The sequence below is a fragment of the Adiantum capillus-veneris genome, chromosome 18 (genome assembly GCF_014529385.1).
Source record: "Adiantum capillus-veneris isolate H3 chromosome 18, ASM1452938v2, whole genome shotgun sequence".
Lineage (NCBI taxonomy): Eukaryota > Viridiplantae > Streptophyta > Polypodiopsida > Polypodiales > Pteridaceae > Adiantum > Adiantum capillus-veneris.
The window spans coordinates 6,587,319-6,611,167 of NC_140948.1; the positions used below are offsets into that span (position 1 = coordinate 6,587,319).

Here is a 23,849-nt window from a genome sequence, read left to right on the forward strand (position 1 = left end):
GCACAAATGAGAGAATGAGTGAATTTTAGGTTTAGTTGGCTTTTATATGAGTTCACCCCATTCACACTTGGGCGCCCATGCTTAGCCAACTAATCCCTTGAATGTCCCAGTTAGAGTGCGCCTCTCATCGGCGATCACTCTTACCCTTTTCCTATTGGTCCGAAAAGCCCGGTACCTAACTCTACCAAATACATAATACACGTCCGTCGTAGGTGATGGGGTGTCCGTGAGCCGTGAGGGTTAACAGCGGTACAAATTTTTCATGTTGCTTGTTCGTGGGAGTGCAAAACTGTGGTTCAATGATTCCCGACATAGGAAAAGATGAAATGTGAAGCTTTGGAAAGGGCTTTTCGGTGCCAATGCGTGCCAGCGGTGCAGATGCATGAGGTAAAGAGAAAGCTAGATGGTCTAAAGCAAAGTCTCAATGGGAATTTTCAGGCGTTCATATGGGAAATTCGAAGCCCTTTGGAGAGAGCTGGCGAATGGGCCTGTGACGTATGCTGAGGCAATGGAATTGGCCAGAGGCCGAACCATAAAGATATCGAGGAAGTGGAAAGCCAGGCAGGGGTTGTCAAGCCTAGCCCAAGTGAAGCGATGAGAGTCGAGCTGAAGATGGTGCAAACAAATGTGCCGGTGCGGGAAGAACCCAGGGTTTTGTGGATGCAAAAAAATGGAGTGGTTCCCATGTGTAGACTGCCAATTAGGACATCTCCAATTGCGCAAGAGGTGGAGGCAATTCCAAATCGGGGAAGAGAAGTAGTGCAAAATCAAGGTATGGATGTTTAGTCTTCTTTGAATAATGGTAAAGACCAGAGGGTACGATTTGCAAATGAAGTCGAAGCGATAAAGCAGGAGGAGATTCTTGAGTTGGAGACAGAAGATGAGGTTGAGAGCTCCACGGATGCACATACAAGCTGGGAAACGGAGTCAACCTAGTCTAGGTATGAAGAGTTTGATCTTTTGCACGTGCATGGAGATACGATGGATATGTGTGAAGAGCAGGGAGTAGTGCATGCCAATATGCCTAGTGAGGATCAAGTGGAGGAGTCTATGTCCACCTATGAGGATATGCAGGTAGAAGTGGTGCAGGATTTTGTCAAAAGGGATGAGGTGGCCTTTCCTACTGATGAGGACCAAGGTGATGTAGTGTGGGGAGAGTCTCTCTCTACTTTGGCAGGGCATGATGCAATGGTAGAAGAGGTGGTCGAAGAACAAGCAGTTGAAGATGACAGACACATGGAGCAGATCAACCTTGAGGAGCCGGTAGTTGAAGAAAAAGGGCTTGATGATGCTGGCAAAGAGGAGAGTACAAATTCAGAGGAGGTGGAGAGTCCATCGCAACGGGTATATCATATGGAAGATCAAGAAGATTCCCCAATGGTGTCTAAGCTGTCTATAAAGGTATGGAATTCATGGTTGAGATATATGCTTGTAAGTGCAGTAGTGCAGTTTGTTATCCATTAGGTACAGAGTTCCTTGGAGAGGAGTTCTACTTTACATGGTTGGGAGGGAGAGTCAGAAGTGTTGGTCGATGCAGATGGTGCGATTGCAGAGCCATATGCATTGGTTGGTTCGGGTAATATGCTTGTCGGGCCAAGTGTGTTGATGAGGCAGGTAAATGTGCGAAGAGATGCTAAAGTGCTTTGGGCATATCGTGTGCATGGATGGCTGCGGACATGGGTGAAACACTACTGGAAGGTGCTACAGATGGATGAAAGGAACCAATGGTAGGTTTTTGATCCAGGTGGAAGCTATGTGATGAAGGGGATGGAGCAATCCCCTTGAGGTTTGCAAGCGTTAGGCACGATGTAGGGCCTTGTACATACGGTAGTGGTTTTTTGGTTTGCTAATAGTGTTTACCAGTTTTTGCAGTTGGTGGAAGAATAAGACAGTTTTTTGGTTGAACATTGAATGTTCAACAAGGGGGTGGGGCAATGATGGTGTAACCAAATTGTGTCAATCCTATCAGAGGGTGCAAGCAATGATGTTTATGCTGACAAATGCATGCTAGAGTGCTACAACAGATGGAAAGATGTGGCAGCGGTATGTGGTTGTTTAGACGAGATGGGCTCCAGGTAGGCTCGATAGTATGGAAGGTGAAGGATGTCCAAATTGCTGGTTTTTGGCTTGGGAATCTAGAGCTTGAAGTGCTGAAAGAGCAGGTCCAGACGCCTCATCAAATGGAGCTACAGAGAGAAAGATATGTTAGTTTGAAGCTGGAGTGCATTGCAAATCTAAGACGGATAGGGCACGTGATGATAGGTGGTCAAAGCTAGTTTCAGCATATGGATATGTGGAGATCATCATGCGGAGCATGTCGGTCTTTTCAGATCGTCATTTGGAGCTACGGCTTCCATGATATGATCGATCAAAGTTTCACCGGGGGACCAATTTCATGCCGATTTGGTCGCCTTGATCGGTCTGCCATCTGAGGTTTTATGAGATTCGCCAAGGTTTGTATGTGTTCTATGCGGCAAGTGAAGGCTAGGGGAGTTCACGGCTCGTCAGTTGGACATCGGGTCGGTCAGATACCGAAGTTTGAAAATGATGGTAGTTGCAAGTCAGGTGGTAGTAGACGATTTTTCCAGTTCTTGGGCCGCATCGTTCGAGGCCATCGAGATGTCAAAAGGCACGGAAAATGGAGGGGATCATAGCCCGATGTGCAAGCTTGGAGGAGAATTTTTCAGTCCAATGGTTGGAATTCTAGGCAAGATATGGCGAGCTGTGCAAAAAAAGGGAAAGTAAAAGAAAAAAGTTTCTTTAAAAGCTTTTTGGAGACCTTTGAGGCCAAGTCAGCGAGGAGGTGACACATGGAATGCCAATATGGCCACATGCAAAAACGAATGGCATTGTCTTGGGGTATATGTGCTACACGATGAAGGCTTTCTGGTCAACAAGTGAGCTCATAAGCTCTCGGATATGGCTACTGCCCAGTGGGCATTGCTCAAGCTGAGGTGGTGGCGGCACTGGTGGCCATGCCATGCGTAGTAGTTGCTGTCGATGTCCGGTGGTGGTTGGATGTCGTCGCGCTATCAAACGCCGCTGAAATGCACATGCTAATGCGGTTGCCTGTTAGTTGTTTGCGCGGCCGTAAAGGCCAAGCCTTTTTGTTGAGGGCAAGGGGGGCCTCCCAACCCCCCCTTGTCACGGTGCCCTGACAACAGAGGGCCTCTCCCACATGACTCAGAGAACAAGGGTTGCCCAAAATAGAAGCAGCGGTGCACACGCGCTAAAAAAGGAAGGGGCCATGTGAAAATAAGGGGATCTCTCACGCCAAAAAGAGGTAAATTTTTTTGCACAAGGAGGTTTTATCCTTTTGGAGCCGAAGGAGAAGAAGAAGGCGGGTTTTTTTTGGGGAGGGCTGCTCTTGGAGAGGAGGAAGGAGCCTCGAGAAGCGGTTTTTTGGCAAGCTCAGAGAAGACGAATCTCAAAAGGAAGCTTCCACAGGATCTTGGAGGGAGTGGCTTGGGGCCAACGAAGGTGCCAATAGGATGTTTCTTGACGAGTTCTGGAGAGCCATGCGGAGGCGACGTCAGTGATTGCCCTGTTTTTTTGGTTGTTGCTTGATGCTTTCATGCCGAGCCGGGTTGCAGCAACAGGTGTTTTGGATTGTTGTAGCAGATGATGATTTTGCCATAATTGATGCAAATCGTGTCAGATTCTTGTGCCATTTCTTCTCCTTTTTCCCCTTCTTCTCTTTGCTCTGTGCCAATCTTCTGGTGTTGGTGTTTGAGATGTGCGTGCCTCCTCGGGCCTTTGTGTGGGTGGGAGAGAAAGACAGAGCGGTGTGTGCTACGACATGATCGTAAATGGGCAAAATTTGATGTGATATGCTATCGATTGTGCAAGTTCTGAAAGTGAACTCTAGTGGATTGGGGTGCAGTGATTATTCTGAGCTATAGAGAGGCAGATTGTTCGGGTTGCGGGTGTGTTCTTCTTTCCCCCTTTCTTCTCTTTGCTCTGTGTTAATCTTTTGGTGCCAGTGTTTGAGACGTCCGTGCCTCCCCGGGTCTATGGTGTGGGTGGGAGAGAAAGAGAGAGCGGTGTCTGCTGTGGCACGATCGTAAACATACAAAATTTGGTGTGGTCTGCTATCGATTGTGCGGGTTTTGAAGGTGAACTGTAGTGGATTGAAGTGCAATGGTTATCTTGAGCTATAGAGAGACAAATTGTTTAGGTTTCAGGTTTGTTCCCCTTTCCCTCCATCCAACGTGCTCTTGCTAAAGACAAGGGGAGTCCCACTGATGAGTAGCTAATATGAAGCCCAAGTACCTAGGCTTGGCAACGAGCCTCAAGGTGGTAAGGAAAGGCATGTGTGCTTAGGAGAGTACTCAAGCAACATTCAGACTGCCTGGGCAAGCGTGCCTTGTAGACATCCACCTAAAATTGAAAGGCATAGTCTACATAACCTGCCATATATAACATAAATTTCAAGGAGCACATCAAATGGTAGGAAGTTTTTCTGAAGCACCTGTTTTGACAGGCGAAATAGCCCTTGATAGGAAAAACAGGTGTTAATTTTAGGCCATGGATGATGATTGGACTCCTCGGCTGTCCGCTTGAGAAACACCCTTCCAATCTCATGCATTATATCACAGTTTCACTGCCTGGGCTTGAGCAAGAGTGCTCCCATCGAGCTTGCATGCCATCTCGGATCGCAGCCAGATAGCGGCGACAGTGCGATTATGACGGTAGCTATCGCTGGTGCTACCTCCAAGCGCGGCTTGCTGCAGAAGCTTGTCAGACTGCATTGTGGAACTTAAGAAACAATGGCGGCCTTACCGTCGAGTGCTCTTCAAAATGCCCTCGCTGAAGCAGAGAGGCAGCTGGCAGTCATGGCGATTTCTTGAGGAGTCGCTACAAATAAGTGTACTCGTCTTTACCCGTAATTCCCTCTTATATAGAAAATGTTTCCTTACGTCGAGCTTTGTAGACGTGCAAGCCACTTTCATAGCATTCTGCCGTTAGCTTCCGCTTCCATGGCCATGGCGAGCTTCTTTCACGTCTGCCATATATCTGAGAGCGGTGCCATTCTGTGTCATCCGCTTGCACGTCTTCTGGCCTTTGGACGTGCATCGTTGTGTGCTTCTATTTTCCGTTGGTGCCGTGGGAGGGCCCGTTTGAATCTTCTCAATTTGTTCGTGTCCATTCTAAAAGCCCCAAGCCTGCCATACATTCGCAGGTCGCTCTGCATGCACCACACACACACACACACACACACAAGCGCGGAGGCAGAGAGAGAGAGAGAGAGAGAGAGAGAGAGAGAGAGAGAGAGAGAGAGAGATGGATTCTGCCACACTCTCGCAGTAAGGTTTCTTTTGTTTAGTGGGGATGTGGAAGTATTTTTGCACTGTCGAAGATGTAAATGGCATTTTCTTCCAGTCGAAGTAACGTTTCAGGAGGATCTCCAAGAGCAGGAATGGTGCGACTAGAAAGGCCTCCTTCTTTGAACTCCAGTTCATCTCCAACAACTCCCCGCCCTAAGGCCATACCTCCGGCGCCTTCCCTAGGCAGGCGAGCAAGTCGGAATGGAAAAGATGACAATGGAGGTTGTTACTTACTTTATCATCGAACTGTGCATTCTGCATGACAGAACTTGCATTATCATTGAGTCAAAGAAAAAAGGAAAGTACAGTAATGAGATTTTATGAGGTTCAATCTGCATTTTTATATAGTACATTCCTCTTCAAAGATATCTTTTTCATGTCCTTTCGGGGCCTCCTTACCATCTTTTACATCTTAAACTCATGCAAGTGTACGTTCAGTGTCAGGAAGAGTAAGAGTTGCTGTGCGACTTAGGCCCAGGAACTCTGAGGAGCTGAAAAATGATGCCGATTTCGCTGATTATGTGGAGTTGATGCCAGAGGTCTTCTTCTCCTTCCCTATCTTGTTGCTTCATGGGAAAATTTACCGGCATTAGCTCAAGACAGGTTATATATTGTGCCAATGCCTTGTCTTAATCGATCTGTCTTTTGCACTTGTCACAGCTCAAGCGACTGAAGCTGAGGAAGAATAATTGGGACTGTGAGACGTTCCAGTTTGATGAGATTCTGAATGAAACTGCTTCTCAGAAACGAGTCTATGAAGTAGTGGCAAAACCTGTGGTTGAGGTCCTTCATTGCCCCCTGCCATTTCTATCCATCCTATTCAATAGATAGTGTTATAGACAGGGAAATAGAATCTTCGGGTGCTGTTCTTCGTGTTTAAAGATATTTGCTTAGATGTTGGTTTGGCTTGTGATAGTGGCCTGTTTTGCAAGATATTCTGTATGTTATGTTTAAAACTCTATCTGATTGTATATACTTGGCATCCCTCTTCTTTTTGCCTGCAGAGTGTGCTAGAGGGGTATAATGGCACTGTCATGGCATATGGTCAAACAGGCACAGGTAAAACTTTCACCCTTGGCAAGCTTGGGGAGGAAGATGCTGCTGACCGTGGAATCATGGTTCGAGCCATGGAGGATATTCTTGCAGATACATCTTCTGAGCAAGGTTCAATAACAGTCTCATATCTGCAGGTGACTGCTTTTAGCTTCAGTTTACTCTGTACATGTACATGCTTTGCAGTCTCCTTAAATCAAAGCTACCTTAAATTCATTAATCTCTTGAATTTTGTGTTCGTAGAGAAATGCCTCTCACTTGTTAGTTTTGCAACAATGTGCTGTGGTGCGCAGTTGTGGTTCATTTTGAACTTGTTAGGGTGTATAAAATTAATCAATTATCTTCAAAATTCAGATGGCTGAACTTGAAAAGTTTTTAGGATATTTTTCTTACTCCGAAAAGGCCTCCCAAAGAGCTACTTTGTTTTGGAAACAGCCTAATAGTGGTTTACAATGTACACCTTATAATGAATCTTTGAGTTGCAAATACTGCTGTTTTGGGCCGATGATTCGCCCCACCCTTGACTGCATGTAGCTCCTATATCTTGGAGTGCTGAACATACAACTGTCCAGCTCACGATGAAGTTTCTGTTGTTATGCAACCAAAGACAAATAACAGACTGCTGGTGGAGGTGTCAAGCAATGATTGTTAAAACATTCAGTCTAAAATAGTAAGAGGCTCTAAGGCAAGCTTATGGTGACTCCTATTTGTGAAGGTCATGTCATCTATCATACAATTTAACATAGACTATGGTGTTATACCGTCTACATAATTGCAGTTAGTTATACAGACCTTTGGGAATGATGCCTGTCACCTGTGCTGGTTTGATGTCTGAAGATATGCCAGAGAATTTGCATTTAATTCTCTGGATGTCTATTACCTAGAGACGTTGCCTCATGAGATTTCTTCTCACAGATATGTGGATTGCCAAGAACATGAACGTCTTGGACCCAGGAGGTTACACTAAGTTGAAATGCCTAAGGTTCAAGGAACTGATTCATTTGCAATAATTGTAGCTCTGTTTAATGAATAATTCATAAAGAAAATGACCCAATCTACATTCATAATTTATAAAGAGACATAAATCTTGAAAGAGATTAATAGTTTCATGGGTCATGTCTTGAATATTTTTTAGTGGTTCATGTTGTTCTTTTTTCTGCTCCTTTAAGCTCTCCACTACCAATGATCCAATTTACACAGTTTGTCCTTTTTCTTAAAAAAACAGCTATATATGGAGACTGTGCAAGATCTTCTTGCACCAGAAAAAGACAATCTAACCATAGCGGAAGATCCTAGGACAGGTGATGTATCACTCCCTGGAGCAACTTCTGTTGAGGTGAGAGACCCAAAGAGCTTCCTTGAGCTCTTAGAAGCAGGGGAAGCCAATCGTATTGCTGCAAATACCAAGATGAATACTGAGTCTTCCCGAAGTCATGCTTTGCTTCTGGTAAGGTTAGGTAACATGACTATTTTTTATCAGAAATTTTGGAGCTCTTTAGAGTTTTGCTAAGTCACATTGTCAGTGAGAAAGACATACTAACCAACCCTGGTATGCTCACATTTTTGAATTCAAGAAATAATTTATTGTCAAGACAAAGTATCTAAGTTATCTAATGGAATGTCCTTGAATCACAATAGCACAAGCTTCAGCTCTCTTGTTGTACTTGACTATACTTTTAAAGTCCTTTGGTCTTTGCTTGACTATTATCACAGGTGAATGTCAAGAAGTCTGTAAGGGTCAAGCAGGACAAGGATATGACCGTTCCAAATGAGAATGGGGCAAGTTTGCAAATCTCTAAAGCCCACAATGTTCCAACAATAAGAAAAAGCAAATTGTTGATAGTAGATCTGGCTGGATCTGAAAGAGTGGACAAGTCTGGTTCGTATAGTTGTTGGATTGCTTTTTTAGTCTTTTTTGCTCAAACTCTATGTTGACTCTTAACATTTCTTGTCTCAGGAAGTGAAGGCCATCTTTTGGAGGAAGCCAAATTTATTAATCTGTCATTAACAGCTCTTGGGAAATGCATCAATGCTCTTGCTGAGAACAGTCCACATGTTCCAATAAGAGATTCCAAGCTGACCCGACTCCTTCGGGATTCGTTTGGAGGTACTACGTGAAACTCAGATAGGAAGGATTGGTGAGAGGTTTGCATGTATAGACAGCTCCTCCCCATGGCATAATAATAAAATGCACTTTCAAGTTAATGTTTAATTTAGGTTGTTCTTACGATTTTTTTTTTCACATGTCAGTTTGTCTCATTCTCTCGCTTCCTCGGCTGTTAATTTGCTCCATTTGAATTCTATAGGTAGTGCAAGGACATCCTTAATCATAACAATTGGGCCATCACCACAGCATCGGGCTGAGACTATGAGCACCATTCTGTTTGGTCAGCGGGTATGCTGCCTTATTTTACTTTGATCCTGAGTATTTTGATGCAAGTGATACAGTTTGCACTCCGTGAAGTGAACTTCATGCTTTGGTGTTGAGAAGTCTGAGTAGATTGCACTTATCCTTGCTAATCTGGTTTCAGGCTATGAAAGTTGAGAACATGGTGAAGCTCAGAGAGGAGTTTGATTATAAGAGTCTATGCAGAAAGCTAGAGGCAGACCTTGATAGGTTGATAGCAGAGAACGAGAGGCAAAACAAGGTGGTACTCGATGCAGAGGAGCAATTGCAGAGGGGGATGGAGGAAGCTGAACTGACAGTTCAGCAAGCAGAAAGAAGAGCAAAAACCTTGTTGGAGGTCCACTTTTGTTCTTACTTGGATCATGAGTACGCATGGAATTTCATTCTTTCTTGACAGAGAAACTCCATTGTAGAATCTGCATAAATATGCCAAGTTTTTGGATGCTTGCATTGGCCTGATTCGAGCCAGTTGTTTGTTTGATTTCTGGTATTCTAGCGTAAGGACGTACAGTGAGGAAGGTTAATGACAGGTTAAAAATTGATGACCTTAAAGGTGTCAAAGCATGCTACAGCTAGTTATGTTGTTGACAGAGGATCTATGACTTAGACGTCAGGACGCCTCTTGCTTTAGGCAACCCTGGGAGGTATAGATACTTCGGAACTTTAATAGCCAAGACAATCTTTCAATGCTCAAAACTGGTCTACGCCTGCTTTTGAGCTTCGAAGTTCCCGTGATTTCTCTCATATGCATTCATTATGACGCAAATTTAGGGTGACTATGGAAGGTTTTTTAAAACATTTTTTAGCTTAAAACAAAAAGTATACTCATCCAGCTTCTGACATATTCTCCACAGGAATCAACTGCAGAAAGAGTAAGGCTTCAGAAAGAAAACATGGAGAGAATCAGAAGATTACAGCAAGAATGTTCTCAGCTAGAAAAGGAGCTCACAGAGAATGCTCACAAGCTGCGTTCTGAGAAAGAAGTTGCTGTCTTAGAGAAAGAGGTTTTCTTTCAAATTCAAGATTATATGACACTTGTATTTGTCATTTTGTGGTAACATTTCTCTCCCTTCAATTGTAACAGATGCATCTGCAGACTGAAAGGGATAGGAAGCACAAAGAAATGGAAGAATGGATGCAGGAACATCAGCTCAAACTAGCAGAGGTTGCTGGAAAGTTTGAGGCGGAGCGTGTGCAAAGGGAGGCTGTAGAAAGAAGACTGCAAGAATTAGAGGATGGAACGAAGGCTCGAAGCAAACTTGAGGTAGTTACAGGAAGTCTGAGTGATAAATCTTTTTGTAAATTTTAACCTCAACTAATCACATTTCCTTTCTTCTTAAACAGTTGGAAGATCAAGAACATCTTCACCAGCTCTCAAGAAAAATGGAGGAGGAATCACGGCTAAGAGAAGAAGCTGTAAAAGAACTAGGGGAATGGAAATCACAAAGAAGTGCTGTCAATATCAAAGAGGTGTGCTGTTTTGTACAGTTATGGAAGCATGCTTAGGTGCCCCCCACACGCGGGGAGGGGGTGGGGGGGTTGGGTAATTGTTATTGGGCTTGATTTGACATGGAAGTGACAAGGTCTCACACACCCACATGAAAGGAAGAGGAGGGGGTGTAAACAAGGCAAAAATCTAATAGGCGTAGTACACCTCTTTGAGGTGTAATTATTTGAGGGGAGGGGGGTAACTCAAAACAGTTAACCTCTCCTCGTGTGGGTTCCCCTTAACTCTAATTTATTCATACATGCAGCCCCCCTCACCCACCCACACCCACATCCGTAAGCACGCACACACCAACACACACCCATGCAACATGAGTGCGTGCTCACGTGCACACACATTTCACCCACATTTAAGTGGCATTAATCAAGGCGAGGAGAAACTTACAATGATAATGCAGGCATGCCGCACACACACGCTCCAAAAGTTAATGTCCAAACGTAGTGTAGTGTACTTTACCTTGCATTACCTTGATGATCTCGTGGTGGTCCCTTCATGGATACCCTGATCTGCATATGCTGCTATCTACACCAATGCATACCTTTGCTATGTCTTGTCACTATGCATACACCTGCACACCCTCCCTGCAAGCTGTTACTTTGCTTTTTTTGTACACGCATTGTCATTCATACCATGTATACACCACACATGAGCAGCTAAATCCTCGACACAGGCTCTTGCTCGTTTGTTTGCCTCAAATAGGCATCCCGTACACTGGGTTGCATTATGATAGGCTGATCAACACATCCCCACTTTGCATGCTGCCGCCTCCAGCTTCAGAAAGCCACTACATTTGTCTTCGTATGCACTCCCAAATGAGCCTTACTTGCCAATGTGCGTCAAGGGCATCATTTGTACTTACAAACCCTTCATTTGCCGAGTGTAGTTCAAAAACATGCCTGATTGCTGATTGCTGTCTAGCCACAAGCATTTCTTTTAGAAGCATCCCATCTGTCATATACTTGCCTATTGTAGCAGGCCTTGTCACAAAATTGTGATGTGGCGTGGCCATTGGGCAGTAAATACACACACATACACTGGCCAACTCCCGGAAAACCCACAGACATGCTGACGTGGCCTTGTACGGCAGAACCCGAATTTTGTGGCGCCATTTCCGTTGACAGGTTGAAGTGGCTGAGTGTACGGAATCCCGTGATTTACGGGCAACTGTACAGAGATTTGCTTTACGCAAGGGAAAAAGCCTACGCAGGGGAAATTGGAAGCTTTTGGAATAGTTGCTTTATTTTAAGATGTTTTTAGGATTGGAAGCTTTTCATTTTGAAGCTTTTGGGGCTCTGCTTTTAGCATCCCTTGTAACCTTTAGGGAGCTCCCTCTGCAGAGCATCTGGACGCTGAGTCTGAGAGCAAGCACCCGCGGGAGTCGTACTTTGCTTGAAGGTTAATATAAAAAGAAATACCGAAAGGGGCGCCAATCTTTGGGGCCAATACCTCTTGGCACAGAACTTCGTCGGGCTGTGTCAAACTATTTGTGAATTGTGAACTGTTTTGAAGTGAATCTCTGTTGTGTCGCGGTAGAATCTTGACTTGGAGTGTCCAAGTTCGTCACAATGGTATCAGAGCACAGAAAGATTCTTCTTCTATGAAGGATCCGATCTTTTTTGCAGCGCACATAGCTTTTGGGAAAGAATCTTCGCGTCCCGACCCCGGACTTATTAGCCACTCCCACCCTTCATACATCGCATATCGAGCGTGCTCCCGTCTTCATCGCTTTGTCTTATAGGGCATAAAGCCATAAAGAATCCCAGATTACACATGGGTTCTTGTGAAGAATCTGACAGAGATGACACCTCTTAGTGGGAAGGCAAAGAAAAAGTTGAAAATGCGGCATTGGAACTGAAGAAAAGAATGAAGATTTGGGCAATTTTCTTTTCCTGACAAGTTTGCCAGAAAGGAGTACAAACGTCAACTGCAGATTGGCATATGTGTGAACAGTACTCAATGGACTCGAGGTTGGCGAAACACCTGAAGAATTACTTGATTGATAAGATTTACTTAAGATGGCGTCTGGCCATCGCTTCTCCTCTCAGGTGGGGAGGAAAGCCGAAAAGACAAACGAGTGCAGAAAAGCGGAACCTCTACAGAGCCAACCAATATGACTTCCTCCAAGATAAGAGCAAGAAAACAAAAGAATTTAAAGAAGGTGGACAATCGATTAAATTTGAATCCTTTTTTGGGTTCCGAGATGCTCGAATATGGTGGTCCACTCTGAGGAAGGAAGCTCCAATTACATGGTTGAAATTCAAAAGGCTCTTTATTTTTCTTCTTGGCTGAGTCGGGAATACAAACAATATATTCAAACCACTTGGACACATCTTCGGATGACCAAGGAAGATTCTTTGGACGCTTATTGCGAGAGATTTTGAAGCTCTTTTCTACCCGTCTCTTCATTTAAGAAGGTCTCGTTTAAAGAACAGATTGAGCGGTTTTGCTGCGGACTTCCTACAGAGATTCGAGACTATTGCTTGGAACATAAGTCAAATTCTATTCAAGAATTGATGGGTCATGCGGAACGGTTTTGCCATACATTCGGGCAATCTGATTTATCCCATAGATGAGATCTTGACTCAGAGAACCCAATTGACTTCTAATAATGAAACTAGAAAGAGAGAGAGTTCCCAAAACAAAGAAAATAAAGATACACGTCCTCGACAGACTCTTCGAGAAAGAGCTATCTATCTCAACGAGGGGAAGCGTTCTGGTTGCGGGGAATGTGGACACATCTCTGCAAAGTGCCTCAAAAAGGCACATCAAGAACAGACTGAGGACATGCCAGAGAGTTCTAGAGTAGCAGAAGAATATGGCAGAAAAGGGAGATGAAAATAGAACTGGTACCACATTGAAAATAGAACTGGTACCACATTGCGTGGGACCCGAACTGAATCAGATGAACAAAAGTACAAAACTTTGCCGCACTTAGGGCAAAGTGAAAGATCAAGAAGCCCTGTTTTCTTTGATGGAGGAGCCAAGGCCAACTTCTTTTGGTGGCTCGATTTGAAATTACGCCCGATAGGCTAAGGCCACAGACAGAGGCAGTTCTAGCGGCACCCGGACGGGTTGTTGGCATTACACCGATCATTGGCAAACTTCGTTTGCAATGTCAGGGGTGTTTAGGGCACGATGACTTCTACGTAATGCCCTTGGGAGGTTGTGACGTCCTCCTCGAAATCCCTTGGTACCACAAGAACAACGCCGTGGTTGACTATCGGGTTGAGAAGGCGACTTTGACAAATGAAGGGCAAAGAGATTGTACTTCATGAAATTCAGTTTCTTTACTCGATCTTTTTGAAAGAGTTAAATGATGATCATAGGACAAATATGTCTGATTAAGAAAAAGAATGCCAAGATTTTCTCCACACTCATGTCGATTGCTTTTCTGAGGGCCTGCTAGGCGAGTTGCCACTAGCTCGGTCCCGAGGATCATACCATTGATCTGATACCTGGAAGCACACCACCGAACCGGCCACCTTACCGTGTGAGCCGAGCCCAAAATGAAGAGATTATGAACCAAGTGAAAGACCTCTTGGAAAAGTGTCTTATCAAGCTGAGTACTTCACCTTACTGCTCTCCGGTGTTGTTGGTTTTGAAGAAAGACGGATCCTCTTGTTTCAGCAGGATCGATTTGAAGAGCGGATATCATCAGGTCCGAATCGTGCCGAGAGATGTCTACAAGAGAGCTTTTTGGACGACCTTCGGTTTATTCAAGTTTTTGGTGATGCCTTTTGGGCTTACCAATGCTCCAGCGACCTTTAACAGAATGATGGACAGGATTTTCAGAGAGTAAAGATCTTTTGTGAGCACTTTCTTTGATGACATTATTGTCTTCTCCAAGGATAAGGCAAAACATAGAGAACATCTGCTACAGGTCTTTCAAGCATTGCGGGATCACAAGTTGGTGATCAATGCAAAGAAGAGTGATTTTTTCCTACTAGAGATACACTTTTTGGGACACATCGTCTCAGCAGCATGAGTGCAGATGGACTCGGCCAAGATAGAGACTATCCGTGATTGGCGCAATTTGAAGAATGTCCATGAAGTTAGAAGTTTCTTGGGCTTATGTTCTTACTACCGGTGGTTCATTGGAAAGTTTGCAGAGGTTGCTTCCCCTTTGCATATGTTGACACAGAAAGGAGTCTCTTTCTTGTGGGGATCCATAGAAGTGATTGCCCTTCAAACATTGAAAGAGAAATGGACTACAGGACATTATGGAGATTCTTCAAATCGAGCCAATCACGGATAGTCTCTATCTTAGCTAGGTCCATCTGCACTTCTACTGCTGAGACGATGTGTCCCAAAAAGTGTATCTCTGGTAGGAAAAATTCACTCTTTTTTGCATTGATCACCAAGTTGTGAATCCCGCAATGCCTGAAAGACCTTTAGCAGATGTTCTCTATGTTCTGCCTCATCCTTGGCAAAGAAAGTACCCACAAAAGATCTGTACTCTCTGAAAATCCTGTCCATCATTTGGTTAAAGGTCGCTGGAGCATTTGTAAGCCCAAAAGGCATCACCAAAATCTCGAATAAACCGAAGGTCGTCTGAAAAGCTGTCTTGTAGACATCTTGCGGCGCAATTTGGATATGATGATATCCGCTCTTCAAATCGATCCTGCTGAAACAAGAGGATTCCTGTAGTCGTCTAGAATATCATCGATCCTAGGAATCAGAAATCTGTTCTTGATGGTGATTTTGTTGAGAGCTCTATAGTCAATGCACATTCTCCAAGTGTAAGGTGCAACGGAAGTGAATGTTGAACTTTGCTCAAGATGAGTGCTCCGAACTGTGCTCAAGGGTTCCTTTTACTTACGGAAGGGAGAGCCTTTCGTTCCTTTAGTGAGAGAGTGCAATGGATTACAAACAAAGTGGATAAACACCGTGAATGAAGGTACTGAGATTGAGAGATAGAGAGAGAAGAATACTACACCAGAATGTTGTCAAACCCTCCTCCGAAGGCCCCACTCTCTATGGCGAGAGCGGTCTACTATTGATTGCACAAAACTCTACAATGCTTTGGACTTGGCGACGAGAACGACGACGAGAAGGGCTGAAATTTGAAAACGCTAATGGCTGAAATCTGCAAATCTTTATTTGTCGAATTCTGAATCTATGTCGGTGACGATGTCGATGGCGACGATGCGAGGACGACGCGCTGAAAATGCAGATGCTGAAATCTGCATTTTCAGGGCTGAATCTGCAAATTGCTCTGTATCTGACCGTGCGGCGAGGGTTTGCAGCGGGAAGGTGAGATCTGCGAGGTTTGGGGGTTCTACTGTGGAATCTTGATGCTGAAAACTGAAAACACTGGTGCTAAAAGTGTTTCGTCGCGAAGGATCTGCAAAACGCTGAGGCTGATCTGCAAATCAAAAACGCTATGGCTGAATTCTGGTCTGCTACAAAAACGCTAGGCATTCTGCTGCCTTCCGGGCTGATCTTCAATGCTAAAACAGCAGGCTAGCTGTGGTCATGCAAAAACACTAGGCTTTGCAGATGGCTGAAAACGCTAGGTTTGTTGCGGGGGCGGTTTTGCTGAGAAGGTGCCTATTGAACGTTGGGTTCCTGTTGCCTCTTTTGTTAGAAATGCTAGCGCTAGGGTTTTCTTATATATTTGCTCTGCTAATTTGTCCTACCTAGTTCCCAACAAAAGTCACTTAAAAATAATAAGTGAAAATTGGCTAAAATAGGGAAATATAGGTCTATACATTGTAAAAATGCTCTTGATAGGTTATGATGGAAATCTGATGGTCATGCTGTGTGCAACCAGAGGATATGCATCTACTCTAAGTGTTTGGACATGCACGGTCTGCGAACAGACTCACAAAAGTGCCAGAACACTTCCTAAGCTAACTGAACTGAACCCATGTCATGAAGTGGCTTGTCCACGTACACATGGGGTTAGATGTGCACGTGACATCTCCAAGCATTGTAGAGATTAGTGCAATCAATAGTGGACCGCTCTCGCCATAGAGAGTGGGGCCTTTGGAGGAGAGTTTGACAACATTCTGGTGTCGTATTCTTTTCTCTCTATCTCTCAGTCTCATGCACCTTCATTCACAGTGTTCACCACTTTGTTTGTGTCCATTGCACTCTCTCACTAAAGGAACGGAAGGCTCTCCCTTCCGTAAGTAAAAGGAACCCTTGAGCACAGTTTGGAGCACTCATCTTGAGCAAAGTTCAACATTCACTTCCGCTGCACCTTACATTGGTATCAGAGCTTTGGTAGTGTTCTATATCATTCAAGGAAAGAACCACAAGAACCACACAATTTTTTCTGCTTGTTGGGGTTGCACGTAATCCAAGTCCTTTTGGGCGTGTCGATTCCTAATCGTGTTTTTGAAGAGTGACAGGAAACCCAAGAAAGGACTTGTCCAGCCTCCCCTTGTCTCTCTTTTCACTCATTGAGAGTGGATCGTGCACTTAGCGGCCAGCCAATCGACGTGAGGTGGGAAAAAGCAACCTTGGTGTGAGCGTAAGGCCGCAAAGGGGTGCGCCCGCGGAAAAGACAAGAGCTCAGGTGAAGAGAAGATCCTTCTCTAACACAGATTACAAGCTAAAGAAGAACCTCAAGAACCTCAAGAATCCAAGACCCACAAGTACCCAAGTTCCTCGTGAACTTAAGAACCCAAGACTTCAGTGTATGGTCATTACCCGAAGCGGCATGGATACTTCGCATGGAGGTGATGAGCATGAGGGTGGTGAAGAAGAATTTTCCCCACCAGGAGGTTTTTCCTACCCTCCCCCTTCCCCATCTACGCTTAGGATTGCACTTAACTCCTATGGAGGCTTTTGGCAGGATGATGACGGACAGGAAGTTAGCAAGCGAAGAAAGAACAACAGCCATAGAGCGCAAATATGAAGAAAGAATGTCAGCCATAGCGCATGAGCACGAGCAAGCACGCTTGGAAGCCAAAGTAATAAAATTGACAACGCTGGTGCTAAAAGTGTTTCGTCGCGAAGGATCTGCAAAACGCTGAGGCTGATCTGCAAATAAAAAACGCTATGGCTGAATTCTGGTCTGCTACAAAAACGCTAGGCATTCTGCTGTCTTGTTGTTGCCGGGCTGATCTTCAATGCAAAAACGCCAAGCTAGCTGTGGTCACGCAAAAACGCTAGGCCTTGCAGATGGCTGAAAACGCTAGGTTTGTTGCGGGGGCTGTCTTGCTGAGAAGGTGCCTGTTGAACGCTGGGTTCCTGTTGCCTCTTCTGCCAGAAATGCTAGTGCTAGGGTTTTCTTATATATTGGCTCTGCTAATTTGCCCTACCCAGTTCCCAACAAAAGTCACTTAAAAATAATAAGTGAAAATTGGCTAAAATAGGGAAAATAGGTCTATGCATTGTAAAAATGCTCCTGATAGGTTTTGATGGAAATCTGATGGTCATGCTGTGTGCAACCAAAGGATATGCATCTACTCTAAGTGTCTGGACATGCACAATTTGTGAACAGACTCACAAAAGTGTCAGAACACTTCCTAAGCTAATTGAACTGAACCCATGTCATGAAGTAGCTTGTCCACGTACACATAGGGTTAGATGTGCACGTAACACCAAGATCCGTCTTTCTTCAAAACCAACAACACCGAAGAGCAGTAAGGTGAAGTACTCGGCTGGATAAGATCCTTTTCCAAGAGGTCTTTCACTTGGTTCATAATCTCTTCATTCTGGGCTCGGCTCACACGGTAAGGTGGCCGGTTCGGTGGTGTGCTTCCAGGTATCAGATCAATGGTATGATCCTCATGACGAGCTGGTGGCACTCGCCTGGCAGGCCCTTAGAAAAGCAATCGGCATGAGTGTGGAGAAAATCTCGGCGTTCTTTTTCTAGATCAGACATATTTGTCCTATGATCATCATTCAATTCTTTCAAAAAGATCGAGTAAACAAAAAGATTGGATTTCATTTATTTTGAAACGGTCGAAGCCGATACAATAGGGACAGACTCGCCCTTAAGTTTCACATCAAGTAAAATGGATCGGACCTTTTCTGTAGTCAAAGTTGCTTTTCTCGCGCGATAGTTGACCACGTCGTTGTTCTTATGGTACTAGGGAATTCCCAGGAGGACATCACAACCTTCCAACCTTCCAACCTTCCCTATTGGGTGCGGCTAGAATTGCCTCTGCTTGTGGCCCCAGCCGATCGGGTGTAATCTCGAGCCGTGCCGCCAATTCAGGTGAAATGAAGTTGGCCTTGGCTCCTCCATCAAAGAAAATCAAGGCTTCTTGATCTTTCACTTTGCCCCAAGCTCGGCAAAGTTCTGTACTCTCATCAATCGTGCTTGGGTCAGTACCCATGCAATCTGGAACTAGTATTGCTTTCATCTTGCCTTTTGGTCCACGTTCCTCAGCTGCTTTTGAACTCTCTGGTCTTTCTTCATCTTGTTCTTTCTGTGCCTTTTTAGGGCAGTTCGCAGAGATGTGTCCTTGTTCCCTGCATCCAAAACACTTCCCCTTTTTAATGTAGTTGGCTCTCTCCCGAGGAGTGAGTGCATCCTTACCTTTCTGATCTTGGGGGCTATTCTTCTTTCTACTTTCATTTTTAGAAGTCTGTTCTGTTTTCTGTGTCATGATCTCATATGTAGGGTAAGTCAAACTGCCTGAGTGTATGGCAAAGCCCCGTTTTGCATGACTCATCAGTTCTTGAATAGAATCTCACTTTTGCTGTAAGCAGTGATCTGGGATCTCCGTAGGAAGTCCCTCTGTTCTTTAAACAAGATCTTCTTAAATGAAGAAGCGGGTAGAAAAGAGCTCCAAAATCTCTCGCAATATGCGTCCAAGGTATCTTTCTTGGTCATCGGAGATGGTTCCAAGCAGTTTGTATGCTGCGTTCGTACTCCCGAGTCAACCAAGAAGAAATAAAAAGCCTTTTAAATTTCAGCCATTCAATTGGCGCTTTCTTGTTCAATAGAAGAGTGGACCACCATGTTCGAGCATTTCCCTTGAAGTAAGAGGTAGCCCTCCGAATCTTGGAGTGCTCTGAGTAATGCCCTCCAGAGAAAGCTATATCAAAGTGCTGTATGAAGGCCAAAGCCCTCGAAGCATCTCAGAATCTAGAAAAAGTGTCAAATTTAATTGACTGTCCACCTTCTTTAAATTCTGGAACTTTCTTGCTTTTATCATCTAGAAAGTTATACTGGTTGGCTTATAGAAATTCTTCTTTGGATAAAATCTGTGATCATCGAGTCCGAACTATCTGAAGACGAGTCCTCTGTAGAACTATCAGAAATTGGACGAAACTTAGGCTTCTTTGCCTTTTTCTTGCCCTTTCCGAAGCTTTGCTTTTTGCTTCGCTTTTTCCCTTTCCTGTCTTCTTTGCTTTAGTCAGAAGAGCTAGAAGAATTGTCAGAAGAAGAAGAAGAATTGGATACTCCTTCAAATCGCACATGCTTCTTCTGCTTTTGTGCCGAGGCAAAAGCAGATTGACGACCCAAATAACCCGGGAAGTCAGTTCCTTTCTTTTGCTTTTTGTCGTGCTTTTTGGCTTTGTTGGTTGCGTCAAAAAGCTGGTTAATCCGTGTATCAACCACCTCTTCTAATTCTTGCTCTGTAAACATCCTTGGAGTAGGAGGTTTCTTGAGTGCCGGTTTGAAGGGGTGGTTCTGTGGCCTTCTGCTACTAAGAGTGTACTTCGTCGAAGGATGTCTGAGTCAAAAATTTGGCAAATCTCGGATCCTTCGCAACATTGATCATCATCTTTGTCGCATCGTGAACCAATCGTCGACGCTCCATTTCTCCAATCTTTGCCCGAGTAGGCCGAGGCGGGGTACGAAGGCCGAGGCGGGCCGTACCCCTCGTGAGAATCTTCTTCGTGATCTCTTCCCGCATCCCCAGATGCACAGGAAGTCGACTGATCTTTGCTTGAATCCATAAGTGTCGCGAGAAAAAGGATCGGATTTCCCAATAGAAGAGAAATCGGCTACGCTCTGATACTACTGTAACAAACTTGGAAACTCCAAGTTAAGATTCTGCCACGACACAGCAGAGATTCACTTCAAAATGGTACACAGTTCATAATTTATTCGACATTGCTTGGCGGAGCTCCGTGCCTAGAGATATTTGCCCCAAAGACTGGCGCCCCTTTTGGTATTTCTTTTTGTATTAATCTGTGCTCAAAGTACAAGGGAGTGGGAGGGGTCTCACTATTAGACTTTGCGTCCAAATGCTCTGCAGAGTGGGAGCCCAAACCACTTATTTAATTGTTTACAAGGGATGCCAAAAGCAGAGCCCCAAAAGCTGTCCTTTTTTTTAAAAGCATATAAAAATAAAGCAAAAGCTCTCAAAAGCTTCTCAGCCAATTTGCGTAGAATTTTAGCCTTCTTTTTCTCACGCAAATACAGCTGGGTTTTTTTTTGGTCCGTATGCACTGCCACGTCAGCATTTCTGCGGGTTTTGCTGCCAGCCGGGGTGTGTCCTCTGCTGCCCCACATTGTCCAGGCATGACACGTCACCAATTTGTGACATTGACGACGTCCAAAAGCAGCGGTAGGGGCAGTTTCTCTCTCTTTCTCTCTCTCTCTCTCTCTCTCTCTCTCTCTCTCAAGTTTCTTGCACCCCTCATTATTTTGTACCTCTCTATTGACTAGAGAGTCTCTAGTCTTTCCCCCACTTACACTCTCACTACAACATTTTGTTTAGGATGTTAGTCTTTCTTTTAGCACACAGACTTTGCATTAGATTCACCACTTTGTAACTTGTTGGTCTCATAGGTCATTTTGGCCTTTTGTAGACGTTATTATATCATTTCATCTCAACGACCATGATTCTGGAGAGGGCTTACACATCATCGACGGAGACTACAACAGAAAATTCGAGCCACACTACGGATTCTAGTAGTAGTAGTTTTTTTGTTCTAGTCTTTTTGTACCCAAACACGGTATCAAATTCACTATTTTGTAACAGATTGGTCTCATAGGTCATTTTGGCCTTTTGCAGACGATAATATAACATTTCATTGCATCTGTGTGTGTGTGTGTGTGTGTGTGTGTGTGTGTGTCTTGAGTTCAACTCTCCTCGTCGGATAGATCTTTAAGGTCTCTTGGGATAGTTTCCTATGACGTTAAAATACTCTTCCTCTCTCTCTCTCTAGTGCTCATGTGACGTGGAATGATCATGTTGCACTATTGGGAAAAACCCTCCTGGAGAATCATGGTAAAGACTTTGAGTCTTACTTGCATGCAATGCATGCTTGTCTTTAAACATTTTGTTTTTCTCTTCTTTACCTTTCACCTTAGTTTGTTCTTCTCCTTATAGTTTCCTTGCACTATAATATATTGAATCTAGTTTTGAAAGTCATTAAGAAGAGATATAAGTAAGAAAGTAATAGACCTTCTGATATTGTGCTTATTTGTGCCTGGGATACAATAGAGTGCAGGATTGAAAGAGGAAGTAAAGTTTTTGAGGCAAGAGGTTGAGGAACAGTTGAAGCAAAGAGAGTTGCTTGAGAGGGAAGTAAAGGACCTGAAGCAGCATCTGCTTCAATTAAGCTATGATGCTGATGAGGTGAGCATGAGTGTCATCAGGCTTGCTCATGTGTTTTACACGTCAAGCTTTGGAAACGAAGTGTATTTTACGTATCTTGTATCTTTGTGTGCTAAACCAGACAAAGAAGTTTCTTGAGAGAGAACCCAGCAAAATATCCTTGGGATCAGAATCACCAATGAGTTTGAGCAAACCACACCATATGCGAGAAACCATAAATGGTCAAAGAGCTACTATTGCAAAGCTCTTTGAACAAGGTGGGTTGTTCAAATTCTCTTATGGGCAACATTTCGTCAAACCTTGGGTACTCCTAGAAATGTTGTGTTTACATCAGGCTAACAGTCTTTTTGGGTGTCTTTTCAGTGGGTTTGCATAGGATATTGTCTTTGCTGGAGTCTGAAGACATTGATGTCCGTGTTCATGCTGTGAAAGTGGTTGCCAATCTTGCAGCAGAAGGTTCAAATCTCTTAACATTATAGGGCTCTCATTTTCTAGTTTCTATGGATGATAATTTTACTCTTATAAAGTAGCCATGTGCTGTCTGCAGCCTTTGTCAATTTGGGAATTTTGCAAAAAGGATTTTCCAGAAGTAGTCTTAGCAGGATCGTTTTAGATTACTGCTGGATGTATCACATGCTGATGTTGTGTTTATTTCGACTTAAAGGTTGCTAAATTTTTGATATTAATGGCAATGCAAAACAGAATCTAATCAAGAGAAGATTGTAGAGTCAGGGGGTATAGGCTCCCTGCTAAGGTTGCTTGATAGTTCAGAAGATGAAACCATCAGGCGGGTTGCTGCGGGTGCTGTCGCCAATCTTGCCATGACTGGTAACACAAGTAGACCACTTTTATCTGGTGAATTGTGCAGTTTTTCCTAAATATCATTCTGACCCTCTATACAATTTCAGAGACCAACCAGGAACTCATCATGGCACAAAATGGAATTAAGTTGCTGTCTAGGACAGCCAATGAGGCAGATGACCCCCAGACATTGCGAATGGTGGCAGGCGCGATAGCAAACTTATGTGGAAATGGTACGTAGGTATGCTTCTGAAGAAACACCCTTTTCATGTCAAATCATGGCACTTAAAAAAAATAAAACTGTTGAGCAGAGAAGCTGCAAAGAAAATTAAGAGAAGATGGCGGCATCAAGGCTCTTCTTGGTATGGCTCGATTAAGGCATCCCGATGTTCTCGCCCAAATTGCCAGAGGTGTTGCTAATTTTGCCAAATGTGAGTCAAGAGCAGCTGCCCAAGGTAAGGGTCACTAGACTTCACTGAACACCGACCAAGAAAGAGCACAAATCAATAAGCCCTTCACTAAAAAGTCATGGTCATTAATGGCAGGTCATAAGAGAGAAAAGTCGCTTCTTATAGAAGACGGAGCTTTGCCTTGGGTAGTTACAAATGCGGGTAATGAAGTGTCACCAGTGCGGAGGCACATAGAGCTTGCTCTTTGCCATTTGGCTCAGCATGGTACAATCAAAACTCTTTCAATAATACATTATCAGGCAATGTTCTAACAATGTTCTCTGTTTTTGGGCAGAGGTGAATACTGCTGACTTGATTGCAGCCGGCGCTTTATGGGAACTTGTTCGCATATCTAAGGAGTGTTCTCGTGAGGATATTAGAGTCCTTGCCAGGAAAACCATTACTGCAAGTCCCACTTTCCAAGCAGAACTAAGAAGGGGGCAAACAAGCCAAGTTTATCAATAGACACTATTCAGATTTTGCTCCTTCAGTTCCTCCTAATATAACAGACACCCTCGTGAAAACGACAACTCGCAGGAGGAGACGATGCTTTAGTAATGGAGCAATCGGGTTAGGGAGGGGCCGGCAGAGTTTCGCTCCCAGTGCCCACCCATTCAAACTGCACTACAAAAGGGGGGGGTGTTATGGTGTTTCTACAAATTAAAGCTACTTTACAAACATTTTGAAAGAAAACATTGTTACAGATTTCAGGTGGTCTGTGCAGTGGCTTAAATAATAGGCCCAGAAAGTGAAACACATCACCCAGCATTTCCGTGTAAATATATTTTTACTTGTAGAAACGTGAAATCAATCACAGACCAGTGATTC

General features: G+C 44.1%; 1 protein-coding gene across 3 annotated transcripts; it reads left to right on the forward strand.

Moving 5' to 3' along the window:
* Positions 1-4,467: 4,467 nt before the first annotated feature.
* LOC147435186 (kinesin-like protein KIN-UB) lies at positions 4,468-23,849 on the forward strand. 3 transcript variants are annotated; one of them, XM_086488295.1, is made up of 21 exons: positions 4,468-4,869; positions 5,327-5,549; positions 5,766-5,866; positions 5,988-6,110; positions 6,332-6,517; positions 7,606-7,827; positions 8,094-8,259; positions 8,338-8,487; positions 8,687-8,775; positions 8,912-9,124; positions 9,642-9,791; positions 9,872-10,051; positions 10,132-10,257; positions 21,658-21,792; positions 21,893-22,028; positions 22,135-22,227; positions 22,474-22,599; positions 22,680-22,805; positions 22,884-23,027; positions 23,118-23,246; positions 23,317-23,849. In XM_086488295.1, the coding sequence occupies exons 2-21, from the start codon at positions 5,366-5,368 to the stop codon at positions 23,484-23,486; spliced, it is 2,949 nt and encodes a 982-aa protein (XP_086344421.1). In that variant the 5' UTR covers positions 4,468-4,869; positions 5,327-5,365; the 3' UTR covers positions 23,487-23,849. The 3 variants fall into 3 exon arrangements, with proteins under 3 accessions (XP_086344421.1, XP_086344423.1, XP_086344422.1); XM_086488297.1 differs by having other exon boundaries at positions 5,400-5,549; XM_086488296.1 differs by having other exon boundaries at positions 4,469-4,869; positions 5,383-5,549.

Excerpts from the sequence above, each read along its gene's own strand:
- LOC147435186 (XM_086488295.1), top strand. The coding sequence starts at position 5,366 with ATGGCATTTTCTTCCAGTCGAAGTAACGTTTCAGGAGGATCTCCAAGA. Across the intron at positions 9,125-9,641 it reads GAGCAAAAACCTTGTTGGAG|GAATCAACTGCAGAAAGAGT; the intron begins GTCCACTTTTGT and ends TATTCTCCACAG. Across the intron at positions 21,793-21,892 it reads TAAGCTATGATGCTGATGAG|ACAAAGAAGTTTCTTGAGAG; the intron begins GTGAGCATGAGT and ends GTGCTAAACCAG.